Source organism: Arvicanthis niloticus, chromosome 6 (assembly GCF_011762505.2).
Source record: "Arvicanthis niloticus isolate mArvNil1 chromosome 6, mArvNil1.pat.X, whole genome shotgun sequence".
Taxonomy (NCBI): Eukaryota; Metazoa; Chordata; class Mammalia; order Rodentia; family Muridae; genus Arvicanthis; species Arvicanthis niloticus.
In genome coordinates this window covers 74538574-74564148 of record NC_047663.1, presented here as the reverse complement: position 1 = coordinate 74564148, position 25575 = coordinate 74538574, and the positions used below count along the sequence as shown (strand labels likewise).

Here is a 25575-nt window from a genome sequence, read left to right as displayed (position 1 = left end):
CATGCCTGGTGAGAGGAAGTACTGAAGCATTTGGCCAAGTGCTCTGGTGACTTTCCAGCAGTCTCGGAAAGAAAGGAATACTGATGGGGTCAGGGTGCTAAGCGACAGCCCCCTAAGGGTGATTCATATGTATTAGTGTTGCCTTCTGGGATGGTTTGAGGTGGTTCATAATAAACATACATACATAATAAACTCCTTTACTTGTTTTTATTTTTTAATATAGCAGAATCAGCATTATTTCATCCTTGGTACCTTGATTTACGCTTTCATAATAACTTGCATTTCCAATATTTACCTGCCCCTAAAATCTGGACTCTTAGTGGTCATTTGAGGACTATCTACTCACTGAGAAACTCCTTGTTTGCTGAAACATTTGGCCTGAACTTTTAGAATGAACACCTTGAATCTGTTTACAGTAAAGCTTCCCAGGAGCTAAGTGCAAGTCTCTGAAATGCCAAGTAGGGCTTCATACGCACAGATTGGCATATATTGAGTTTATTAAGCAAACATTTATTAAACATTCATTTATCCCTCCTCGCCTACTCCGGGTGGGTGCGACTGAGAAGGGATAGGTTAAACTGGGGAAAACGGGCTGTTGACACGTTAGGGTCATCATTGCAGAGCACAGGTGGAAACAGCTTAGCCCTGTACTCAGCTGCAGTTTGTGAGGCTCTGAAAGGGACTCAGCTGCTTTCTTGGTCCTTGTGTGATGTGTGGATCACAGTGTCAGCCCCACAGCTGCTGCCCAGCATCTCCATTTTTGCCCCCAAGACACACGTCACCAATGGTAAGGCCTGAGCCCCTGGCCACTGGCGAAAATGGACATGATTCACTTGGGCATCACTGCCTGGGCCACACCCTTCCCCATGACGCCTGCCTCAGGCCATTTTCTATGAATCAGGAATGGGGCACAGCTTTTCAAGCCCTGCCTTTTTCCTTTTGGAGACTTTGGACTCATTCTGAGGGGAAAAGTGACCTTTCTTCTCTGCTACTAAGGGAGGAAGTGAGAGGAGGTGAGAGGTGTGGTATCTTGAAAGTTGTCCAGTTATCTGGGTTACCAGGCTTGTTCCCTTGGGAATAATCTGGGCATGTTAGGGGGTCAGTGCACAGCATGGTAGCCATTCACTGCTGTCCTAGGGGATCAGTCCTCTCAGCCCCCACCTGAATTGCATGTCTTTCTTCTTCCTTCAGGGGCAAGTCCTTCCAAGGCACCACCATTGGCCTGGCCCCCCTCATGGCGATGTGCTCCGTGTACCAGTCCGGTGGAGTTAGCATGGTGGGTCTCAGAGAAGACAATGGTGTTGCATAAGAGTACAATGGCTCCCAAGAGAGGAGGAGGCCAGCTTTGAAAAACCAATTTGATGTTTATAGTCGCAGAATTAAAAAGAGCATTAAAACGAGCAAATGTTTCAGATGAAGTTCTTAGGTCCATAGAATAGTAGCCAAGGGTGAAATTTCATTCATCGTAGTTTGTGGTTGTTTGTAAGCAATTGTAAAAATAGACCTTCAGATCTGTCATGTATTATTCCACAACAGGGGCTGGAGGAGGCAGAGCGGGAGCTGGGGGCAGGGGAGAAAACAGAGATGGAAGTGTTTCCAGTCCAGGTCTTGAGTCTTTAGGTATTGCATTGTGAAATCAGAGCCTGTCTCAAGAGTCACAGTTAGGAAATTGCTGTCTTTTGAAATTCTGACTTGGCAAGAATAGTTGTTTTTTTTTTTTTTTTTTTTTTTTTTTTTTTTTTTTTTTTTTTAACTTGGCTGTGTAGCTGTTGCTGGCCTGGAACTCATGTAGACCAGGCTGGCCTCAGCTTTGTTATCTAGCTGGAGATGACCTTGAGGTTCTGTTCTTCCCGATTTCATCTCTTGAGTGCTGGGATGACAAGTGTTTGCTAGCATACGTCAAGTTGGATGTGCTGGGATCAAACCCAAGGCTTCGTGCAAGCCACTCCAGTATCCACCAGTTGAGCTACATCCCTAGCCCCTGTATACTGGCTTGTCATTTCTAACATAGAGTGGACATAAAGGAAGCCTCTTCTCTGCTCATTTGTTATTTTACCCCCTACCCATTGTGTATTTTTATTGACAAGGTAGCATGAATGTTAAACCCCAGGTTCTAGAGTCAAATTGGTTTCAAAGAGCAGCCACGTGACTTTGGAGTTACTGCGTGTCTTTAGTTGTATGTAAAGTAAAGGTAACTTCTTGGCTTATGATCTTAGGGTAAGAATGAACATTAAATGAGATAATAAAAGGAACATACATATATATTTAGTAAACATTTGTTGTTGTTGTTTTTTGGAGACAGGGTCTCACTATAAAACACTATCTCAGAACTCACCATATAGACCTGGCTAGCCTGTAACAGAGATCCTCCTGCCTCTGCCTCCTGAGTGTCTGAATTAAAGGCGTGCATAACCATGCCTGGTATAAATATCCTTGTTGCTGCTTTTGCTCTGCTGTTTGGTTTTGGGGAATGGGTCTCACTACATTGCCCAGAGTAGTCTAAAACATCTGGGCTCAAATGACCCTCCTGCTTCAGCCTCTCCGTTGGCTGGGACTATAGGTTTATATCAATGCAACAGCTGTATTTGTTTTGATGATTAAGATCACACACTGTACCAGTTTCGTCTGGGGTGGCCCTTTCTGCCAGGGTGCTCTCAGAAAAACATCGAGCCAAGTGTATCTACCGTTCAACTCAAAATGATGTTCAAAAGAGGTACACCAACAGGTCATTCACGGTCTGCATCTTTTAAGAACACAGGTAACACAGTCTTTTGAGCATTTGCTTTTCTAGTGAAGACAGTGGCTTTAGACTTGTTAAGAGCAAGTTATGAAGAACCAATATGCTCAGTGTTAGGGGAGTGGAGAGCTGTCAGGCTCAGATGAGAAAAAAATCATGCAGCAATGGTGGCGCACGCCTTTAATCCCAGCACTTGGGAGGCAGAGGCAGGCGGATTTCTGAGTTCAAGGCCAGCCTGGTCTACAGAGTGAGTTCCAGGACAGCCAGGACTACACAGAGAAACCCTGTCTCAAGAAACAAACAAAAAAAAAAAATAAAGAAAGAAAAAGAAAAAAGGAAAGAAAAAATCATGCAGGCCAGGTGGTGGTGGTGCACGCCTGTAATTCCAACTCTCAGGAGGCAGAGGTATGTGGATCTCTGAGTTTGAGGTCACCCTGATCTACAGAGTGATTTCCAGGACAGTCAGGACTATACAGAAAAACCTTGTCTTGGGGAAAAAAAAAAAAAAAAAGGCAAAAAAAGAAAAAGGAATGCAAAGCAGAAAGAAACCCCTGATCTTGAATTTGAAATTCTTCTCTGAACAGGACCACTCTGAAAATGCCATCGGTGTAGCCTCCACCGTGGCCCACGAGATTGGCCACAACTTTGGCATGAGCCACGATTCTGCACACTGCTGTTCTGCCAGTGCAGCCGATGGCGGGTGCATCATGGCCGCCGCCACTGGGTGAGTCAACCAGAAGGGTGCAGGTCGGGAGACGAGTGGGCTGAGAGATGCAGGGTCAGCCTGACCCAAGCAGTCCTCCTAGGAGACTCTAGTAAAACTTTCAAACTGTTGATGAAGTCAGTTTAAATGATGTTTAGATGAAGCAGATGTGAGCAGATGTGTTGTGGGACACCAAGTTCCCCCAGCAGATGATCTAGAACCCTGCCTGGATTGATGAATGGTTTGTAGTTTTAAGCTATAAAATTGGCCACAATCCATTTTGTTTGGTTGGTTTGTTTTGTTTTTGAGATCGCATGGGACAGTCTTGCTCAGTCTCATCTTGAACTTGTGAATTTAAGCAACCCTCCCACATCAGCTACTAAAGTCTCTGGGGCAACGTAGAATCCTTATTACATCCCTTCAAGCCAAGCCACTATTGTTTGCTGTGCTTCCTAGAGAATGGTGGTTCAATGCAGCTTTCTTGTTCCTCTCACTAGTGTTTGCTCACCACTTCCTGACTATTGTGACACCCAAGGATGGTGGTGACATGCGGGATACAACTTCTCGGGCATACCTTTTGAGTTTGAGTTCCTGGTTAAGCCCACCCCTTTCTCTGCCAATCCCAATAGAGTATGTGTAGATAAATGGGCAACAGCTAAATTCATTATTACTCTAATTGTTTTTAAGTTATTCACACACTGTAGTGCCTGAACGGGGGCCTACTGTGGTCCCAAAGGAAGCCCTCAACGTTTAACCTTTACTTGTTTCAGAGACTAATGGGCAGGGCCTTACCAGTGTCTCTTTACAGACCTATGTTGTGATACAGCAGTTTTCCCGTATTTACCTATTGTGCTGTACTTCTGTGTGGTTTTCCTACATACACCTATGATGAATTTAATGTATAAAGTAGGCACAGTGAGAGGTGAAAAACACCAACTCACAATAAACTAGAACATTTGAAATACTGATGATAACAAAATTTACTTCCCACTTAGGATTTGTCCATTTTTGAATGTGTCAACTCAATATTTTCAGATCACTGTTGACTAGAGGTAACCAAGACCAGGGGTGGCAGCTACAAAGAAGGGACCGGCTGCACTTTGTTTCCACAGTATCAGGTGACTGTGGAGCTTTCGTACATACTACTGTCATGCTGCTGTGATAAAGCCCACACGTCTGTGTGTTGGGCGGTGGAGTTGGTTAGGAAAACAAAGATCAGTCCTTTAGCCCATGAGTGAGTGAAGCCTGTGGTCTCAGGCTTTCTGGTTCTGTTTTTTGTCACGAGAAAATAAATACCCATCTGGTGTTCTGTACAGCTCTCAATATGGAAACCTGTCTTAATGTGCTTTACCCTTTACCCACCTAGGCTCCCTCATGGAAAAGACAGAAATTACTGTTTCTCAACTGCCTTTTTCACTTTTAATAAGAAAAAGTGTAATGAATGGTGTGGCCTGTTCATCATCTCATGGTTCAGGATGGAAGAGTTCTAAGTTCACGTACTGATGAGTGTCCTGGTGAAGCAGAGGGCGTATGCAGGGTTCTCATTCAAGTGAACTTAGCCTCTTGAGTGGCAGGCAGGACAGCAAGCTGTTTGGTGTGCTTCAACTCGGCTAACACCTCCTTCTTCCCTGCCAGGCACCCTTTCCCCAAAGTGTTCAGTTGGTGCAACAGGAGGGAGCTGGACAGGTATCTGCAGTCAGGAGGTGGGATGTGTCTCTCCAACATGCCAGATACTAGGACGCTGTATGGAGGCCGGAGGTGTGGCAACGGGTACCTGGAAGACGGTGAAGAGTGTGACTGTGGAGAAGAAGAGGTAAGTGTCAGGGCCACGCTAGAGGGAGGGACGTCACATCAAAAGGACAAAGTGACGGATGATCTAAGTTGCCAGCATTTCTTACCCATGACTACCAAAGGCCCTCTGTGTGTAAGATGCAAACAGTGAGTCTGCCAGGTGGGCCGTTTCTATGTTCTCTGCAGCTGTGGACAGCACAGTCATATCTAGGATCAGGGTGGAGCCCTTTGAGCAACTGCTCTAGCCACAGACCATGATCCCAGGGCTCTCCTCCTCCCCAGAGGAGCCCCAGATGGTGTCTTTGGCCCTCCAGCTGCACTGAATTTATTTCTGGAGGCCACACAGCTGGGTGAGCTCGTTACAATGAGCCTGGTGAGGAGCCTTTAACACAACAGGCTCGTGCTGTTTAGCCCAGAGAAGAGAAGATTCGAAGGGAGTGTTGGAAGTGCTGTCAGGTCAGGGAAGAGCTTTTGCGGAAGGAGAAGCAGAACTCTTGGTGGACAGGCCTCGCCTCCTTCAGAGCTTCAGAATGAGTGTGAGCGCACACACCCTAGCTCTGTCATTTTTATCAGAAGGATGTTTTTCTGAAGAAGAAGAAGAAGAAAAGCAGAACTGTATTGTTTCATGTCTATTTTTTAAAGGATGAGAAAGTGTGTTAACCCATGCTTGGCAGCTGGTGAGCTGTAAGCAATGTGTGGCTGTGAGACTGAGGTATCCGTGTGCTCTCCATGTCAAGATGTTCTTTTGTTTTGTTTTTAGCACTTATTTAATGTGTGTTTGTGTGCGTGCGTGCATACGTGCGTGCGTGCATACGTGCGTGTGTGCATGTGTTTCCCTCTCTCCTTTCACCACGTGGGACTCAGGGATCAGACTGAGGTTGTCAGGTTTGAGAACAAGTGCCTCCACCCATTGAGCCATCTTCCGACCTCCTATTAAAACTCTAACCCTGTAGCTTCCAGAATAAAAGGACTAGTGAAAGACCAAGAAGCATGAACTAAAAGCAAGGATCGGCCCTGGCCCCTCAGCCTAGGGGGAGTTCTTTTCAGAACAATGTGGAAGGTAGGATTTTGTAAACTCAGTATGACCACGTAATTATGGGACAGCACCTACTTGGAATCACCACCTAGTCCCATCTTAGTTGTGGTATCCCCGAGGATGAAGCCCCTGTGTCTTTTCTCTGGCAAATACTCATTACCTTAGTAGAGAACTGCCAAGCGATGCTTTAGTGAAGTGTTCTAGGGAGCAGAAAGCAGAGCGTGCTAGGCAAGCTGAGGAATGGAGGTGGCAAGAGCGCCCCCTGCTGGGCTCTGACTCTTGCCCTGCTGCTGCCTTTGTAGGAATGTAAGAACCCTTGCTGCAATGCCTCCAACTGCACTCTGAAGGAAGGGGCCGAGTGTGCCCATGGTTCCTGCTGTCACCAGTGTAAGGTAAGTGTCTCTTTTGTCTGCCTCAGTCTTTGAGGTGACAGCCTAGTGGGTGACGGCTAGGTTTCAGCCTGTATCAGTGATTTTAGACACAGAGAGGGGGAGGGTGGTTCTTACCACTGGCCACTGTGGTAAGAATCTGTGCTTTCATGCCCAAGGCTTTGGATTTAACCCCATCACTGGTAGGAAGAGAAGGGAGAAAGGATGGGTGTGTGTTAGATATTTGGAACTGAGAATGTCTCTTTAACTAAGCTTACTGATTTTCCATCCTGGGCTTCATTGTGCTCAAATCACACCATGTATATGTATGTGTATATGTATATGATGTACATATATATATGTGTTAATAATATGTAAATATACAAGCAAATATATAAATAAAAAGATATATATGTATGTACATTTAAAATAAAAAGATATACATATATATCCGTGTGTATATATCTTTTTATTTAAATACATATCTTATATAGGGCTATATACATACATATAAAATAAAAATATATATATCTACATATACATATATGTGCATATGTGGATATATATATATTTTTATTTTTATTTTATGTGTGTATGTATATATGTATATATATATATATATATATATATATATATATATATATATATATATATAAATTTTTTTTTTTTGAGACAAAATCTCACTAAATTGTTCAAGGTGGCTTTGAACCTACTCTGGAGTCCAGGCAAGTCCTGACATCATCTCCCAGGAGAGAACATAAGCCACCAGGCCCAGTGAGGCTCATTTTTATTTGAACACATGAGAAAAGAAAACCATGATTTTGGTGAACATAAATGGCCATCTTGGTAGATGTCTGGCACCAGGATGAGAATTTATGTTAACTGACTCAATCTTTACCCCCATGGGGTACACATTACTGCCTTCATTTTCAGGTGAGGAAACTGGGTCACTGGGAGACGGGTGATGTGTTCTAGACTCCATCAGGACCTAAACCCAGCTCTCCCTGACTCCGAAGCACACATTGTTAATATCAACGTGGGAAATAATTTATTACCATTAATAGTCACGTAGTACTGAATTCAAGAACTTTTTAATCTAAATCTGACAATTCAGGAAGTCCCAAAATATATATTTTAAAAAATTAACAGATTTGGTGACAAAATCTGACCCAAATGGATATCAGGCTAATTATAGTCTTTATAAAAACTTACCTAAAATAGTTTTATTTCATCATAATATATAATATATTAATATTTTTGGTTATAAAGCTTATCCTGGGCCTTGTTAGAGGTTATGTAGTACATATTTTTTATAATTATACACATCTATTATATTCATACAGATTTGTTAGGCACAGACACTATTATGATATTTGAACTTTTGAGTTATTAATCTGAAAACCTGAGTCCCCGAGAAGTTTGAGAAGGTAGCTGTGGCCTGTCCCACCCTCAGCTTGGCGAGCACACACTGTGTTCATGTGTTGTTCAAGTACAGCACTGAGCATGCTTGCTCTTAGCAGCCAGAGAGAGGGCTGTAATCTGGAATTATGGGTAAACAAGACCCAAAGGTCAGTTCTGTAGTGCTGGTTAAGCGCACACATGTCCAGAGGCTTCTGAATCTGCCGCTGGCCCTGCTCACCCTTGCCATGGTCGGCCTTTGTCATTCATTCCCTCAGTGAACCTTTCAGCCTAAGAATGGGCAGCAGAGGGGCCTGTTGGGTTTGTTTCCCCAGAGGAGCAGGCAAGTGGCATGGTCACCTGGAATCAGGGGAAGGACTACCTCTGAGTATAGGTGTCCTTGCCTGGCTCAGGAGAACTTGGACATTTGCTGTTTTGACATGGAAGCCCCCCAAGGAGGCTGTGCTGGGTTGAGTCCTTCAAGTCTCAGACCAAGGCTGAAGAATAAGCATGGAGTGACTGACCTTTCACTCAACTCCAGGATTTCAGATTGAGCCTCACAAAGGATTCCTTGACTTTAAGCCCTGACCACAAGGTGAATTTGTGAATTTGGGGAATTTGGTAACTGCCCGAGTCTCTGTCTGTAGACCCTTATGAGTGTTAGAGCCATTGATATAAAGTAGCTGTATCAATTTCATGGACCTTGTGAGGGCCAGACGAGATAAGTATTTGGATACCACTTAGCCCCGTGCTTTGCATAGCAGTGAGGGCATGCTGTTTGGAATCATAAGCTGGATGTAGTGAGACGTGTCTACAGTTCTGCTACTCCAGAGGCTTAGCCAGGAGGATTGACATGAGTTCAAGGCCAGTCTGTACTAACTAATGAGTTTGAGGCTAGTTTCAAGAACAAAACAAGACTGTTGTAAATTTAAAACTTACAGGAACAAAACAGTAATGTTGTAAATTGAAAGTTTACATGAATGTCAATTTTTTTCTGTGTGAGTATATGCAGGTATGCATGTACGTATGTACCCTTATCAGGAGACTGCTCTGCCACATACCACGTGACTTTGAATATATTGTGTCTCGCTTCTTTAATTATATAAGACTATCATGCAAACTAAATAAAGTCCTAATAACACTTAAGTGAAAGGTGGTTACAATGGCACAGAGAAAACTATAGATCGTTACATAAACATTATTTCTCAGCCGCTGTGAAAAGGAATTGCGTTAAGTTTGTCTATGCAGATACCTTGTGATATCAAGGTAATCAAAAACTGTTTTCCACAGATAAGATGCTCTTGAGCCCTTGGTTGAAAGGGTTGGGGACAGGGAAGAAATGACTACTTTTCTTTTCTCGTTCCTCAACCTAGCTGGTGGCTCCTGGAACCCAGTGTCGTGAGGCGGTGCGACAGTGTGACCTCCCCGAGTTCTGCACTGGCAAGTCTCCCCACTGCCCCACCAACTATTACCAGATGGATGGCACCCCCTGTGAGGGTGGTCAGGCCTACTGCTACAATGGCATGTGCCTCACTTATCAGGAGCAGTGCCAGCAGCTGTGGGGACCTGGTAAGGAGCCTCCTGGAGACTTTGTTCTCTTCCATCCACCACTTCTGAGCCTGTCTCCCCACTGGCCACTTGGCATGGCCTAGAACACTTTCAAATACCACATCTCATCCTCTTAGCTCAAGGGAGACATCCAAGGGCAGCCAGGTGACAGTATTTCTCATAGTCTTTTGAAGCTTTTAATTCTAACACTGAGCAAATAGCAATACTCCCCCGACCCCCAACACACCAGTGAAGCAGATGGAGAATAAAAGAAAATAAAAAATATCCTTAAACTACAAATGTTTAACTTCAGTCATACTGAGGGAAAGCAAATTGTAAAAAGTAGAGAGTTTTCATGTATCGGATCTCAAAGACGGCAAGTGATGTAGTAACAATAACAACCATCCTAATATGTCATCATGGAGGGTATGTCTTAGGGTTTGTGTTCCTGCACAAAACATCATGGCCAAGAAGAAAGTTGGGGAGAAAAGGGTTTATTCAGCTTGTACTTCCACATTGCTGTTCATCACCAAAGGAAGTCAGGACAGGAACTCACACAGGGCAGGAACCTGGAGGTAGGAACTGATACAGAGGCCATGAAGGAATGCTGCTTACTGGCTTGTCTCCCGTGGCTTGCTCAGCCTGCTTTCTGATAGAACCCAGGACTACCAGCCTATGGGTGGCACCATGGACACTTTAACAAATTGGTGTGATTTTTTTGTTTTTGTTTTTTTTTTACATAAAGAATTAAGTCTTGGCTCAATAGCTGATAGCAAAAAACATAGAGGGTCTTCAACAGTTTTCAGAGTTGACCAACATTATGATTTTATAGTTGTCTGAACTATATCGATGTGTGGTGCAAAAGTTACATAATTGTTCAGGGCCTTACTAGAAATTGTTGGAAATTCTAATCTGACCCCAAATCATGATCCGTTCAGTGATTTTTATTTTTATTTTTTAAGACAGGGTCTCAGTGTGTGTCCTGCTTGAAACTTACTATGTAACCCAGGCTGGCCTGCAACTCCCAGAGACCTACCTGCCTCTTCCTCTCTAGTGCTAGGATGAAAGGCAGGCAACCATGCTCAGCTAGTGTTTTGTTGTTTTGTTTTGTTTGTTTGTTCGTTTAAAAGGAACTGAAGTCAGGAATGCAGACAGCAGTTTTATAAATCAAACTTTCCGATAGAATATTAACATTAATCTGATGTTTATCTGCTGGGGAATGACAGTAGGGAAAACATCTTTGTTTTCCTTAATGAACCTATTGCATAAGAGACAACATACATACAGTAAAAACATGATCAGTCATACTATAAAGTAGCCTCAAGTCTGAGCTAGTTTTGGTGGCATTTATTGGTTGTATGCAGTGTGCAGCTGTGTTGAAAGCCAAGCTGTAGTAAAGTCATGTGACGCACCATGAGTGAGCTCTGAATTCATGACACATTCTGTTTTTAGTTAGTTTGGGGTCATTGCACATTCAGAATCTCTTTAGTGTTGCCAGTGTTTTGAGCCCCGCTCCCATCCCATCCTCACCCCATCCCCACCCCCATTCAGGTGTGGGATTCCATCTGCCACCATTTTCAGAAGCTGTGAATTACACTACTTAGAAACAGCCTCCAGCTGTGCTTGCTTATGGATGTAAAGATGTTTTGTAAGATGTTATTACACTGTTGCTAATTGTAGCAGCAGCATCCACTGTGCCCTCAAGTCATGTGACTGAATGCCACCCGGCTGAATTCTGTATACAACAAACTAAGCAGAGCCGCAAAGTACAGAGCTTTGTAAAGATGCTTCCTTCCTTTACTGTGTTCTCCCACCAAGATGCCCAACATCAAATCTAAGGGATGCAGAAGATCAAGAAGACAATTTTTTTTTTTCAAGAAGACACACTGCTAAAGGTTGTTGTTTTTCCATGATATAGGAGAGGGAAAACAAGGTAGCTATGAAGAAAAAACTCCAAAGATATGTTTTAGTTCTTTTAATGTTTGGGACATGAATTACTCATCTTGTACAGTCCAGAAATAGGACAGCTCTTCTTCCTTAGCAAGCAGGCTTAGCATGCAACTGCCATAAATACAAATCTTCAATTAAGTCTTAAAAAGCCAGTCTAAAAATATTTTCTCTGAATTGGTCTTGATGAATGGTGGAAGTGGCATTGACAAGGCTAGCTCTGTCATGTGTTGCCTCTGGTGGGCTTATGTACTGACAGCTGTTTCTTGTACACCTAGGAGCCCGGCCTGCACTCGATCTTTGCTTTGAGAGGGTGAATGCTGCTGGTGACACCTATGGAAACTGTGGCAAGGGCTTGAATGGCAAATACAGGAAGTGCAGCCCCAGGTGAGGACCACAGCTCTGACCCCAGTGGGAGGAAGAGTGGCCAAGCCATCCTGACTCTGTCCTCTTTACTTCCACCTGACTTGGTGTGGACAGCCTCCCATTGGCTTTTAAACAAATCATTTAAAGCCTGTCTCTGTTCTCTACTTTGTGTTTGATGGTGCACTGTTGAGTTGGCTCTAAGGAAGTGCAAAGGAGGAGTGGGCAGCATTGCTTCCTAGGAAGCTGAGCAAGGGGACTCTCTTAAGAGCAGGACAGGGTAGCTGGGTGTGCCTTTATCCTGGCACCTGGTCAAAAGTAGGTGTGCAGGTGGATCTCTGTGAGTTTGAGGCCAGCCTGGTCTACAAAGCAAGTTTTAGAACAGCCAGGACTGTTACATAGAGAAATCCTGTCTTTTTTTTTTTTTTTTTCTTTTTTAAAAGTGGGACAGGAGATGGCTGTGATCTGAGATGACAGTGTTCCAGCATCTCAACATCATCGATCCCAGACGGCTCTTTTGGACCATTTTTGCAGAGAGCTAAAATTATGACCCCTCCTAAGAGCCATCTCTGATTCGTTCATTCCAGCCACCCACTCACTCCTCTGCCCACCACTGTTTTAGATTTACCACATGCAAGGTGCTGCTGCATTGAGTGTCTAGAGCAATGTGGTAATCAGTGTAATAGTTAGTGGCCTGGAGCATTTCCCTCAAGGAGTTCTCTAGCTGAGTTCAGTAGTACTTATCTGTAGTACTCATCTAAATAAACTGGGTGAGGAGTCACACCAGTGTGTAAAACAGTGTTTTAGGCAGAGACGTTAGAGAAAAACAAGCAGTTGAATAGCTGATAAAGACAGTAGGCTACAATTTGTGAGAAGTAAAGGAGAGGGGTCCGTAAAAATGAGCCTGGGTAGAGGAAGGCAGGAACTAGCTCCTGAGAGATGTAAAGGTATCGCTGGAAGATCTGGAGTCTCCCCATGGATGCCACAGTCAGCGGACTCGGTTTCTTGCAGGCAGGACAGAAAGAGGGTAATAATCTAAGTCAGGGAAGCTGTGTAGGAGGGAAGATTGACAGGGGTTGACACTGCTCAACTCTTGAAACAATGAAGAACGTTGAGACAGAGGGAGACCTAGCTCCTAGTTGGAGTGCCTGGAGAATGGTTTTGGGATAAATATGACTGAGTATTCATGTCATTCAGATGTCCTTGGAGTTAGGACATTCCAAGTTGAGCTCTTAGCTTAGGTCTGCTGAGAGACAAGGAACCTGCCCCTCTTCTGGGTCTGAATCTACCTTAGATCTCTTCTTCTGGGTTCCAACCCACTCTCTGGTCCTTTGCTCTGTTCCACCGAAGCCTGCTGACTTGGCTTAGATGAAGCTCTGCAGTGCCCCAGCTCTTCCCCAGCCTCTGACCCTGTCTTCTTTTCCTGACCCAGGGATGCCAAGTGTGGAAAGATCCAATGCCAGAGCACCCAGGCCAGGCCCCTGGAATCCAACGCAGTATCTATTGACACCACCATTACCTTGAATGGGAGGCGGATCCACTGTCGGGGCACCCATGTCTACCGGGGTCCTGAGGAGGAGGAAGGGGAAGGTGACATGCTGGATCCAGGGCTGGTGATGACTGGGACCAAGTGTGGCCACAACCATGTGAGTCCCTCCCTAATCTCACTCAGAAACCATGAGGCAGAGACAGAGATTGAAAAGTATGGGCTCTGGAGGAATGATGCTTGGCTCCCAGAGTAATCGCATCCATCCCACTGATAAGCACCCGCCTATAGGCTATGGATTACACATGGCATCACTGTCATGCATGTCATTTGCTGTCACATGCAATAGAAATGGTCTAAGAGTCAGGGAAACCCAAGGAAAATGATGTCACCGATCTCGTGTATTAAATTGTGTTAGTGAAATATAAAGACAGAGGAAACCCATGGTATGATGCCCAGCCCACAGTAAGCTCCTGCCACATTCATTATTTTTAGGCGTTATACTAAAATTAGTCCACGTTCACTGTTGGATGGCATATAATCACATGATGCTAGACTATAAACATGTCCTCATTGTTGAATGTAACATTTCAGCAATGTTTGTTATTTCTTCCCTAATCACAAAGGCGACAGCAGAATTCAGTTACCCACTGTCCTGATTTTTGAGGCCCTTCGCATTTCTCATTAAATATATAACCCTGAGCTACATTTTGGGGTTTCCATTCATCCTAAGGACGAACCTCCCACACTCTAAGCCTCCCCCATGTCCCTGCTGCTCTACTGATGGCTGCTCCTTTTTGTTGCAGATTTGCTTCGAGGGGCAATGCAGGAACACCTCCTTCTTTGAGACAGAAGGCTGTGGGAAGAAGTGCAGTGGTCATGGGGTACGTGTGTACATGCAGAGGTCTGGGTTCCTGGTGTCGTGGGGGCACGCCCTGTGGGAGGTCACTGCTCTCCTGGGTGCTGATATGTCTGCGGCCCTTCACTCCAGGTCTGCAACAACAACAAGAACTGTCATTGCAACTCTGGCTGGGCTCCACCTTTCTGTAACACCCCAGGAGATGGCGGCAGCATCGACAGTGGTCCTTTGCCCCCTAAGAGTAAGTGTTCTACATTCGTGAGAGAGGCAGAGACCATGGGGACAATGGGTTGGTTGTTAGGAGCCTCCAGCCTTTTGACGTTGCAATATGGCATCCTTGTCTACAAATGTGTTGGGCTGCATTCATAGCTGTATGTGGGAACTATGGGCCATAGGTTGGGTTTGCCTGTTGCAGAAAATCCAAGTTAAGTTGGCTTTGCTCCCCAGATTCTACAGGGAGAGAGCCAAGAAAGTTGCTGAGTGGGAGGAGAGGATACTCGTTCTTTCTATGGGGCCTGGGCTTGGTTGCCTTCCTATCCTTTTACTAGGAAAGAGGAGGGGGGGAGGGGGAGGGGGGAGACTGTAGGTTTTTGGATAGTCACAATTATTTGCGGGAATAAGTAATAATTAGTCCTTTTAGGGACACTTGAAATAACCACAGTCCCACAATCCTGGGGTGCATTGTATTGGTTATTTTGTCTTTTGTTGAATAAAGGTTAAGGAATGGGAAAACAGACAAGTTTTATAGTTCTTAGGGGAGGCCTGGAGAACTCAACCCCTGTGGTTTCCAGATTTTGTTTTTGAATAATGGCAAAAGTAATCCCAGCACTTAGGAGGCTACGGCAGGAGAATTGCTGCAACTTGGAGGCCAGTCTGGGCTATAACAAAATGAAGACAGACAAGAAGGAAGGGCCTGACTATGTAATGAACGTGAATAGAGTAGGGAAGCGTCACTGACAGCAGGCGTACTGTGTATAATCTTATGACTCGTAGAACTGTTGAGATGGCTTTGGACCCAGCCGTGAGGCTGAGGGTCCAGGATGACAGTTGTAGCCCTAAGCCAGTATTTTCTGGCCGTTGCTCTGTGTCCAGGAAAACCGTGATGCTGGCTGACTTTATGAAAATCCATTAGCTGGAAGTTGATGGTAAATGATGGCGTCTGAACTGCTTTGGGAAAAAAAATCTCTTCAGCTGAACAGAATTGACTGTGGGAACTGTCTTTAAAAGCCCTTGGGCCTGACTCTGTCAGCTAGCATTAGGCCCCGATAGTATATAATGTGCGTGTTGCGTGTATTTGTGTTTGTTTAAAATAAGTCATGCAAATAAAACGAGAATCGAGTATCTGAAGGGGAACTGAGGCTCTTGTCGGTTTACTGTAGCCTGAACTGCCTCTAATTCTCTCACTTGTGCTGACTTCCTGCAGGCGTGGGTCCGGTGATTGCGGGGGTGTTTTCGGCCCTCTTCGTGTTGGCAGTCCTGGTGCTATTGTGTCACTGTTACCGACAGAGCCACAAGCTGGGCAAGCCCTCAGCTCTCCCTTTCAAGCTGCGGCAGCAGTTCAGGTGGGACAGGGTGCTGTGGCCAGCCCTTGCGGAAAGGTTGGTGGTGACAGGTCTAATTCTAGGATGGTGAAGGCAGGGAACATGCCACCTTCACCCCTTCGGTCCTGCTCCGTCACCATGGCCAATGTTATTAGGTACTGGCTGCAAGTGATTTCTACTGAGCCTGGTCATTCACTCTAATTCCTCCTAATAGAAAATCCTTAGCCAGTTCAGATTGAGGTATGACATAAAATCTATTTACCGTCCTCTGCCTGGCTAACTTATATCTTATTTCTAAAGTGCAGGAAGCTGAGGCGACAGAGAGGGATGACAAGCTCAATCACAGAGATAACTAGACATTAACCCAAGAAGTCGAATGATTAATTCATTGAGATATTGATGTGCCATGTTCTCTAGAGTTCTGTTAAATGTACTTGCACCGGAAGGGATCTTTTTCCTGCCCCGCATCCTTCTGTATCCATGCTGGTGGGGGTCAGGGTACATGATGGTTAGTGATACTCTGCCTCCTTATTGGGGAGGGAGAAGTCTGCTTTGTACAAGGCAGAAGCCCTTCCTCAGGCTTCTCCACTGGCCATATGTGTACTTATTTATTATTTAGGAGATGGGTTTCAGAGGATTATCCCACTTTCCAGAGGAGGGTTAATTAGATTTGCCCATTGGCCTGGGTTGGATTTTTTAGTCCACACACACCATTGAATATCTCCCTCTTCCCTGTCCCCTCTCCCTTGTTTCCAGTTGTCCCTTCAGGGTATCTCAGAATGGTGGAACTGGCCATGCCAACCCAACTTTCAAGTTGCAGACACCCCAGGGCAAGCGAAAGGTAAGGGCTTTGCACCATTGGACCTGATTGATTTCCCATAATCCCTGTTTGGCTTTCTTAAGTGCTTATGTGTGCACACGGGGCTATAGTAATGAAAGCTATCTTAGGGGCTTGTTCAGTTGGTTCTGAAGCCTGGAATCCAAAGGTCAGCATGTCTGTTCTGCCTTCAGATGAGGCTCTGGTCACTTTATTGAGACACACACTTAGAGAGGACTCCTTATCTCAGCTGCTCTGTGTCTTCTTCATACAGGTGACTAACACCCCTGAAACTCTCCGGAAGCCCTCCCACCCTCCTCCCCGGCCCCCTCCAGACTACCTGCGTGTTGAATCTCCACCTGTACCACTGCCAGCACATCTGAACAGGGCTGCTGGGAGCTCCCCGGGGGCTGGAGCTCAAATAGAAAGAAAGGAGTCAGCCAGGAGGCCTCCCCCAACCCGACCCATGCCCCCTGCACCTAACTGCCTACTGTCCCAGGTAAGTGGGTTCTCGGCAACCCTCGGCTGGGGGCATGGCCCATAACAAGCCACCTGCAATGAGGGACATTGGCGTGGTGCGCTGGTTGGATTTGCTCATCTTTTCTTTGTTCTGGTGAATTCACTGGGCTTCCAGAGGTTTAGCAATAAAGAGTAAGAAGTACCTTCCCAGCTGGTTGGTAGGAGTGCACAGCTTTAATCCCAGCACTCAGGAGTAGCAGTTGGGGGATCTCTGCGATTGAGGCCAGCCTGTTCTACACAGCTAGTTCCAGGACAGCCAAGGCTACGCAAAGAAACCCTGTTCCAAGAAACCAAAATACTATTACTGCTGCTGCTACTATAACTCCTCCTCCTCCTCCTCCTCATCATCATCATCATCACCATCACCACCACCATCATCATCTCCTCCTCCTCTCCTGGACAGTCCCTAAGCCACATGATGCTTTTTTCCTATTTTATTTCCACCCACTTTGTACCACAACTTAATTTCTTTCAGTTCCCCAAGATCTTGTCCTCTTCTGGTCATTGCACATGGTGTTTTTCCTCACTCACAACCTGCCCCCCCCCCCATTCCTCTACTTGGCCTATCCCTATTCACCCTCAATTGTGACCTTAGATAACACTCCTCCCAAGGGGCTTCTCTCACCTAGTAAGGCTGAGCTTAATACCCAGCGTCTCTCTCATTGTACTCAGCCCTACAAAGTGTACCTGCTAGTTAGCTCCCACTCACCGAAGAGTCTTACTGAAGGGTGCACCATGATGCCTCGCTTGCCTGAGGGCGTCTCTGGGAGGTGATGGGTCTAGACTGTCCCCTTCTGTGTAGCTGATACAACTTGGAACTATAATACGGTGGCCTGTCCACTTAGCATGTATACTCTGGCATAGGTTCCCCAGTGACGACGTGGACATTTCTTGGGCAGTGGTCTCTAGAACTGATTGTGTTTGCATTTTCTTGGTGTGGTCTGAAGGTCCCCAGGGCCCATGTTTCTCTGATCACAACCACCATATGGTCGGCTTCAGGTTTGGTATGGTCCCTATTGCATGAGACAGTGAGGGTATCAGGTTGGGTTCTGTGCTGGGAAACTGCCCCTCACAAGTGCCTGTATGTGGCACCAGGATGCGACATGCAAATCCACGCAGGGGAGGGACTGACTGCATCTGAAACTTTCTGGTGCAAACTCAGCATACCTAGACCCATTTCTACCTAATCACGTCCCGAAGTGGGCCAGCTCTCATTATCATTGTAAACTATGACCTTAAACTGAGCATGCTCAGGGAAGTACACCATATGAATGTGAATGGACTCACTGGATACAGTTGGCCTTGCTGCCTTTGGAGGGGTGTAGTTTAGCAGATCCTCGTCATGTTCTCCTTGCTTGCTGCAGGTTAGAAAATCCTCTATACTGTTAACTTTTGGCTCTGTTTATTCTCCCACCAAGGATTAGCTTCTGGTATCAGACCGGCTTCTTTGGGAGGCTCAGCGCTAGGAAGCCCAGGGCAGACATTCTGATAAGGCTCCAAGGCAGATAACAGCCATCGGTGGCTCAGCCTGCAGTTTCTCAACTGTCACCTGTACCCCCAGTCTTTCCCTGGAAGACTTGAGCTCTCTGATGTACTTTGTGCCCTCCCAGAACGGCACCCCTCCTGGAAAGGGTAGAACTCAGGGTGTGCAGCAGCTTTCTGGCCTCAGGCATTTTCGACTTTTCTTTCTGAGCTTCAGGTTCTACCCTGAGAAGTCATTCATGTAGGAAAACCGACTCTGCAATGTGTCTGCCCCCTGCACACTCGCCCTGTGCCTGTCATGGAGCTCAGGAGCGCCCCTCATAGGCAGGTCAAGGAATTGGCTTCTCTCACGTCCCAGCAACTTAGGGGCAGGCCATGATGTTGACCCTAAACATTTTGGTTTTCCAATCACACACACAAAAAAGAACACATTTGTTTTTTGAAAATTGATCAGTTGGGGCTGGAGAGTTCACTCAGTGCTTACGAGTACTCACTGCTCCAGGGTTCAGTTCCCAGCACGGACATTAGTGAGTTCCACGGGATCTTCTGCATTCTGAACATATAGGGCATAAACTCACACATATACATAATAAAAATAATACAAATAGCCAAGTGTGCTGGTGCATGCCATTAATCCCAGCACTTGGAAGGCCAGTGATCTACATGGTGTTACAAGACAGCCAGAGCTATATAAAAAACCCCTGGCTCAAAACAACAGCAATAATTCTTTATACTAAAAAATTCAAGTAGTACAGAAGTGTGTATCTGTTTTGAGAAATTTGATTAGCTCATTTATATTCATGTTTCTGGTAGTGTCTGCTTCCTGAGTAGTACCAGCCGCTCCCAAAAGCCTGTGATGTCTCCATGAATCAGAAAACATGCCCTGCCCCGCCTCTGTTTCAGTTCTAGTCAGAGATCACTAGAGACAGAAAATAAAAGCCTGGTAAATTATTTTTGTTAATAGGGATAAAAGATATGGGGAGAAATAAACTAATTAAAATAAAATTAGACTTAGGGGAGCCTCATGTACACCCATGCATCCACACATGTGCAAACTCTCACACACTCACTACACACACATACACATTCTCTCTCTCTCTTTCTCCCTCTTTCTCATACACACGCACGCACACAGACACGTGTACATATGAACACACACATACATGCACACACAGGGCTCTGTCTCTCTCATACATGCACATACACTCACCCAGACACACGTGTACACGAACACACACATACATGTACACACACGGGCACTCTCACACACACACGCACACACCGTTCATTCTGTTTTCCTGGATCATGTCCACCCAACTCTGTTCATTTCCGCTGGCCTTAGGCAGGCATGTGGTAGTCTGCTTTGCATACATGCTCCTTGGTCCCGTCCATGTCAGCTTGTCTTGCAGCTGTCTGTCCTCATTAACCCAGATTCCCCTACTTTGCCCTTTTCACATGCTGTCGCCCACGTCACTGGATAAGTTTACATTTTTCTCCCACCTCAGACATTTTGGAAGTTTCTAGGTTCTCTGGTGTTACAAACCATGAGTGCACAGTGACATCCTTGCAAACCAGCCTTCTGCACCTGTGTTGTTGAGGACCAGACTGCCCCACACCTTGGGGCTACTATGCTGCTGTCCACACTGCCCCACGCTTTAAGTGCTCTGGTCAAGAGAGAGAGTGGGGATGGAGAGGCAAGAGACACGAAGAATGGAGACAAGACAGGGTGTGTGGTCAGGTCTTAAGTCTCGTCCCGTCTCGTTTATTGAAAGGAAATCTGGGGTATTTATAAGCACAAGCAGGGGAACACAGGTGAAAACATTTTACCACATGCACCATGCAGCTGGAGTCACTAAACAGCAAAACAAGCTATGTGGGATAAACAAGATGTTTCAGCTATTATAGGCTTTTGAAAAAACAAGTCTCTCATCAGGGTATATGGTTCCAGATGGTTGCAAAGTTGATCTAGCCGCTTTCTGCTAAAGTCGGCTCCCAAGACTGTGCTAACAGTCTCTAACGTGGTCAATGGGAAGTGGGAGTTTTCACATCAGGAAAAGACATTTTCAATTTTTTTTTAAAATAATTTTAAGACAGGGTTTTGAATTCACCAACCCACCTGCTTCTCTCTTCTGAGTGCTGGAATTAAGTGTGCCTTATCATGCTATGCTCATAGCTGTACTTTTAATAAAGATAGCCAACTTGTTTTCCAAAAGGTCTTATTTTTCTTAGCATGTGACTACATTATATACCCACACATAGACGAGTCCTTTAAAAATTAGACAATCCAGTCTATAAGTTATTTTGCTTGTGATCCATAAGATATTAGGATCCATAAGATATTAGGAAAATATTAGGCTTATTTTCTTTTGAAAGGAGCCCCTTAAGTAAGACTTCTTGCTCCCTCCAGGATTTATCCAGGCCTCGACCACCTCAGAAGGCACTCCCAGCGAATCCAGTGCCTGGCCAAAGGACCGTTCCCAGGCCAGGAAATGCCTCCCTGATTCAGCCCCCTACTACTGGCCCTCAGCCTCCCAGGCCTCCAGCAGTGTCTGTTCCAAAGGTGAGACCACAGAAGGACCCAGAAGGACCAAAGGGGAAGTGTGTGGCTAAGAACGCAGTCTCGTGGTCCAAACTGAGGTTCTAGAACAGAAGCATAAATGAACATTTAGCCTTGCTTAGAGGTCTGTTTGGCTGTACCTTATAGAGCAAAGGGAGGTTTGCATTTATTTGAGAATAAGGGCATCACACAGAAACCTGAGCTCTGGTGGCTTCCTTGGCACCTGAACAGGTATGCCACCTTGAGAAAGTCCTTGTATTGATAAGAAGGCTTAAGATTGGCCAGCAAGGTAGTTCAAGGTAATTTTTAAAAAGGCCTAAGAAGCAGCAGGGACCAACTCCATAACATTGCTATGAAGGTCAAAGCCATTAGTTTACACAAGCCTGTCAACATATGTCCATCCTTAATGTTCCCCTCTGGCTGCCATGTCCTCAGTTTAGTCTGGGGAGTTGGGTCAGAAGCAGTGAGGCAAGAAAGCTGGCTGCCAGCCCATATTCCCATGAAGCACTGGGAAACTATTGTACTGAAACTTGACGAAAGAGGGGAGGGGCCAAGTTTCCAGCTTTGGGGGTGGGCACACAATTGCCAACACTGCAAGAGCTGGTAGCCCCGGAAAGCAGACACAGGGACAGACGTCTGATGATCATGCTTCTGTTCTTGGCTAGCAAGAGCAAGAGGACAGTTGCCCACAGTCCCATTGGCCAGCCCTGAGGTCTCATCGTTCTCTTCCTTTCCAGCTTCCTGAGTACCGAGCACAGAGGGTTGGAGGGATAACTAGCTCCAAGATCTAGAAGTGTCTAGAAGTTTCTTGTTGCGATTGAAGACTCCGGGTGTCATGGAAGGTCCAGAAGAAAGAAGCCTGCTCGGCCACCCTGAAGCTTCTGCAGCCTTCTGGAACCCCCCTCATCCTCAGAATCTCCCTTCTTGCCCTAGTGCCTCCTGCTTCCTCTGAGGCCCAGAGGGACTCATATCCGATGGCTTCTAAGTGTTGTCCTGTGCAATATACAGCCCGGGTAGGAAAGGGAAGCATATGAAGGAGGGTGGGGAAAATTCTCCCTCAGCCCATTAGCCAAGAGCTACCAGCGATGCTCAGGGAAGTCTTGAGCTGGGGTCCTCCCGTGCAGAGCTTGGAGAAGGCATCCATCTGGGTCCTGTACTGGCAGGTACACCCAGGAGCTTCACCGATTGGCCTTCCTCTGGGATCCCAGGCTACCCAGGCTGGGCCTTACTGTCTCTTAGCTTTTAGGGACTGAGGAAGCTTATTGCTGCATTCCTGCCCCAAGGCTTGGACAAGGTGCCTGTTCCTGGCTATCTGGCTGCATGTGACAAGCCATGCTCCCCTCCCCTGCCGTTCTTCACATTCCCACTCCCATATTTACACGGGTCACTCTGACTCAGACAGGTACTATTTGTAAGTAGTATAGACAGCAGGGGGGAAGTGGTCAACCTGTGTCCCCTCTGAGCCGTGATGCCAAAGGTTGCTAAGGACATTTAGAATCCCCATCCATCCATCCATCCCCAGTGTCCCATGTGTCACCTTCTCCTCCTTTTCCAGCATCCCTGTCCTATGGTGCTTTGGTGGTGAACCACAGCAGTCCTGACTTTTTAGTGACTATATGCCAGTGACCTACAAATCAGGATCCTGCCTCATGGGGTAGCCACTGGACTTCCTGCACTGGATCTCAAGAGCATTAAGCCGAGTGGGCGTGTGTGTGTGTGTGTGTGTGTGTGTGTGTGTGTGTGTGTGTGAGAGAGAGAGAGAGAGAGAGAGAGAGAGAGAGAGAGAGGCAGACAGCTCTGCATGTACTTGTGTTTTATGGCCTCCAGCAGGATAAGGGGTCTCCTCCTTGTTTCTGACCTATATTTAAGTAAGGTTCTCCAGGACATCCACAGTTATACTGAGGGGGACTGGCATGTTTTGGAATCCTGGCTATTGGTAATCTATACACAGGGGCACCAGCCCCTTCCCTAATGGTCAGCTCTGAGGTGGGATTGTTGACTCTGAACAGATCCCTGTCAACAAACCATGATAAACCAGACCTGGGCAAGGTTCCCCAAACTATCTTCAACCAGGGGTTTATCATGCACCTCCATTGGTTCTCTCCTGGTTACTTGCCCCTATGTAATTGTCACAGAAAATGCTGAGAAGATAGGACTGGGACTTGGGTGGGCCTCTCGGTGCTCCGCTACGTAGAACAGTTTTTACACATTTGTTGGGCCTGGCCTCTGAGAGGCCATCTTCCACCCCCAAAAAGGTTCTAAGAGAACTCCAGAGGGTTCTCTAGGGGCCTTCCCGCCACCCACAGCAAGCAGTTGTTAGCTCTTGGAATCCTCCAGAGGAAGAGGCAAGCTTTTGACTCCCCATTTACCACCTCGAGGCCTCCTTATATCTCTTCACAGAGTAAGCTCTTGGGATTGTAGACAAGTGGGAGATATGACGTACATGGCCTGGGGTAGAAAGATCTCAGGAAAACACCTTTCTCCTTTTCAGGGTGATTGCTGTTCACACTCTCTGAGTGTGATCCGAAAGCTTGCTTAGGCCTCAGTCCATCATTCTATATCAGTTTCTCATTTGTGTGCTTTACCAAATGCCTAGTGACTACAGGTCGGGCCCTAAAACATAGGCCACCCTGATTCTCGCCACAAAGTTAGAAACCCTCCACTTTCTGTCCCTTGAACCATATCAGAAAAAAACACCCATTTCTTTGCTCTTTGGCAATCACTTCCAGTTTTTTCTTTTTCATTACTTCGATGCCACCTCTACCCCATAAACTTATACTGTGAAGTGTAAGAGGACGGGATATTTTTTTTTTTAACTTGGTAGAAATGTCGGCAGCTATTCTACATACACCTTCATTCTAGGCTTTGTTTCCAAAGGCCAGCAAGGCTGTCACAGGTAGGAATCCCTTCCCGTCTGCATTGTGAAGGGTTCCATACAGGTGTATCTAGACTTCAAGGACAGGGTTTGTCCCAAAGGATTATGACTTAGGAAATGAAAGAATATTACCACATGGGGAGGAGGGAGCAGTTGCAACAGAACACTTTGGTCTACCTACACTAAGTCTGTGGGGGCATCAGAGCCTGAAAAGGCCTTTTCTTATGCACAGAATGTGAGCAAGACAAGAAATAACTGCTCAAAGCATCTCTGTTCCCAGCCACTAAAGAGAGATGTCAGAATATGTTGGAATAGGTCAAAGCCAAGGCTCTGGTGGGCTGAGGGAAGGTTTATAGCTGGATTTAGTGATGTACATCTTTAGTGCCAACAGAGGCAGGTGGAGCTCTTTGAGTTTGAAGCTAGCCAGGTCTATAAAGGAAGTTACAGAACAACCAGGGCTACACAGAGGAAAGAAAGAAAGGAAAAAAAAAACCTCTACAAAAACAAATAAAAAATTAAGACAGGATCTCATGTATCCTAGGTTGGCCTTTAACTCACTTAAAAATCAAAAACCAAAACCAAGGATGCCCTTTGAACTCCTGAGTGCTTGTTTATTCCCGAGTGCTCAGACTGCAGGTGTGTGCTACCATGCTTTATGTGGTCCTGGGTTCAGACACAGACCTCATGTGTATATAGGCAAACACTCTACCAACTGAGTTACATTCCCCCAGTCCAGGCTGTAAATGTTTTTAGAAGCTAGATGAACTGCCTGCCAACCTTAGAACTGCAAAGCCATTTCTGACCTGTAAACCTCAGCTCCCAATCTCTATAAGAGGTGTATCCTGGGCTAATTCCTTCCAAGTTGCAACTCCCTGCTTGCTTTCTGTTCTTTCTAGCCTGGGTGACTTCCACCAATAAGAGAAAAGCCCCTTTCTACCCCTGCTCCAAGATGCTGTAGATGTTAGGGCCTGAACGTTTTCTGCAAAGCAACAGTCCCTTCTGTTGCAATAGCCCCCTGCCATGGTGCAGTAATCCTTCAGTGTCTCCCTGGGCTCAATTACTTTGCTTATTTGACAAAGTGGGCATGAGACTTGTATTCTTAAAATTGGAGGCTAGTCATTTTGTCAAATGCATGTAATGACAGACCCTAAGGACTCCACACACAAGCCAGGGAACACCAACTGGAATGGTACCCCTTCCCTAGGGAAGCCTGCTAGGGAGAGGTTCTATAGAATCCGAGCCCAGCACCCCAAAGTCATGCACCCAGTGTCCTCTTGTATGACTGTCTACATCTGTGTCTGGGATCCAGGGCAAATGTGAATTTTCTTTTGATTTGGGAGATTGTTCACAGGAAATAGTCCTCTCCTCTCATGCCCTCCTCTTGATTGTTTACAATATGTGTACATCTATGCAAAATACTTGAATGGGCCATGGTGCCTTGTTTTATTTTTTTTGTTTTGTTTTGTTTTTTGGGTTTTTTTCTCCTTGTTTGTATTTAATTAAAACAAATTGTCATTAGGAAATGCTCTCTGTTTGGACAGTTCTTTT

At 45.8% G+C, this 25575-nt stretch overlaps 1 protein-coding gene across 1 annotated transcript in view; it reads left to right on the top strand.

Moving 5' to 3' along the window:
• The window catches only part of Adam19 (ADAM metallopeptidase domain 19), an 88076-nt gene extending 62526 nt beyond the window's left edge, over positions 1–25550 (top strand). The window contains exons 10-23 of the mRNA XM_034506632.2: positions 1192–1276; positions 3322–3461; positions 5076–5253; positions 6570–6659; positions 9407–9602; positions 11807–11915; positions 13324–13537; positions 14184–14261; positions 14369–14477; positions 15660–15798; positions 16534–16618; positions 16869–17093; positions 21003–21155; positions 21890–25550. Of these exons, the coding sequence (XP_034362523.1) occupies positions 1192–1276; positions 3322–3461; positions 5076–5253; positions 6570–6659; positions 9407–9602; positions 11807–11915; positions 13324–13537; positions 14184–14261; positions 14369–14477; positions 15660–15798; positions 16534–16618; positions 16869–17093; positions 21003–21155; positions 21890–21943 (1855 nt within the window). The 3' untranslated portion in view covers positions 21944–25550. The remainder of the gene's footprint in view (positions 1–1191; positions 1277–3321; positions 3462–5075; positions 5254–6569; positions 6660–9406; positions 9603–11806; positions 11916–13323; positions 13538–14183; positions 14262–14368; positions 14478–15659; positions 15799–16533; positions 16619–16868; positions 17094–21002; positions 21156–21889) is intronic.
• Positions 25551–25575: the final 25 nt, after the last annotated feature.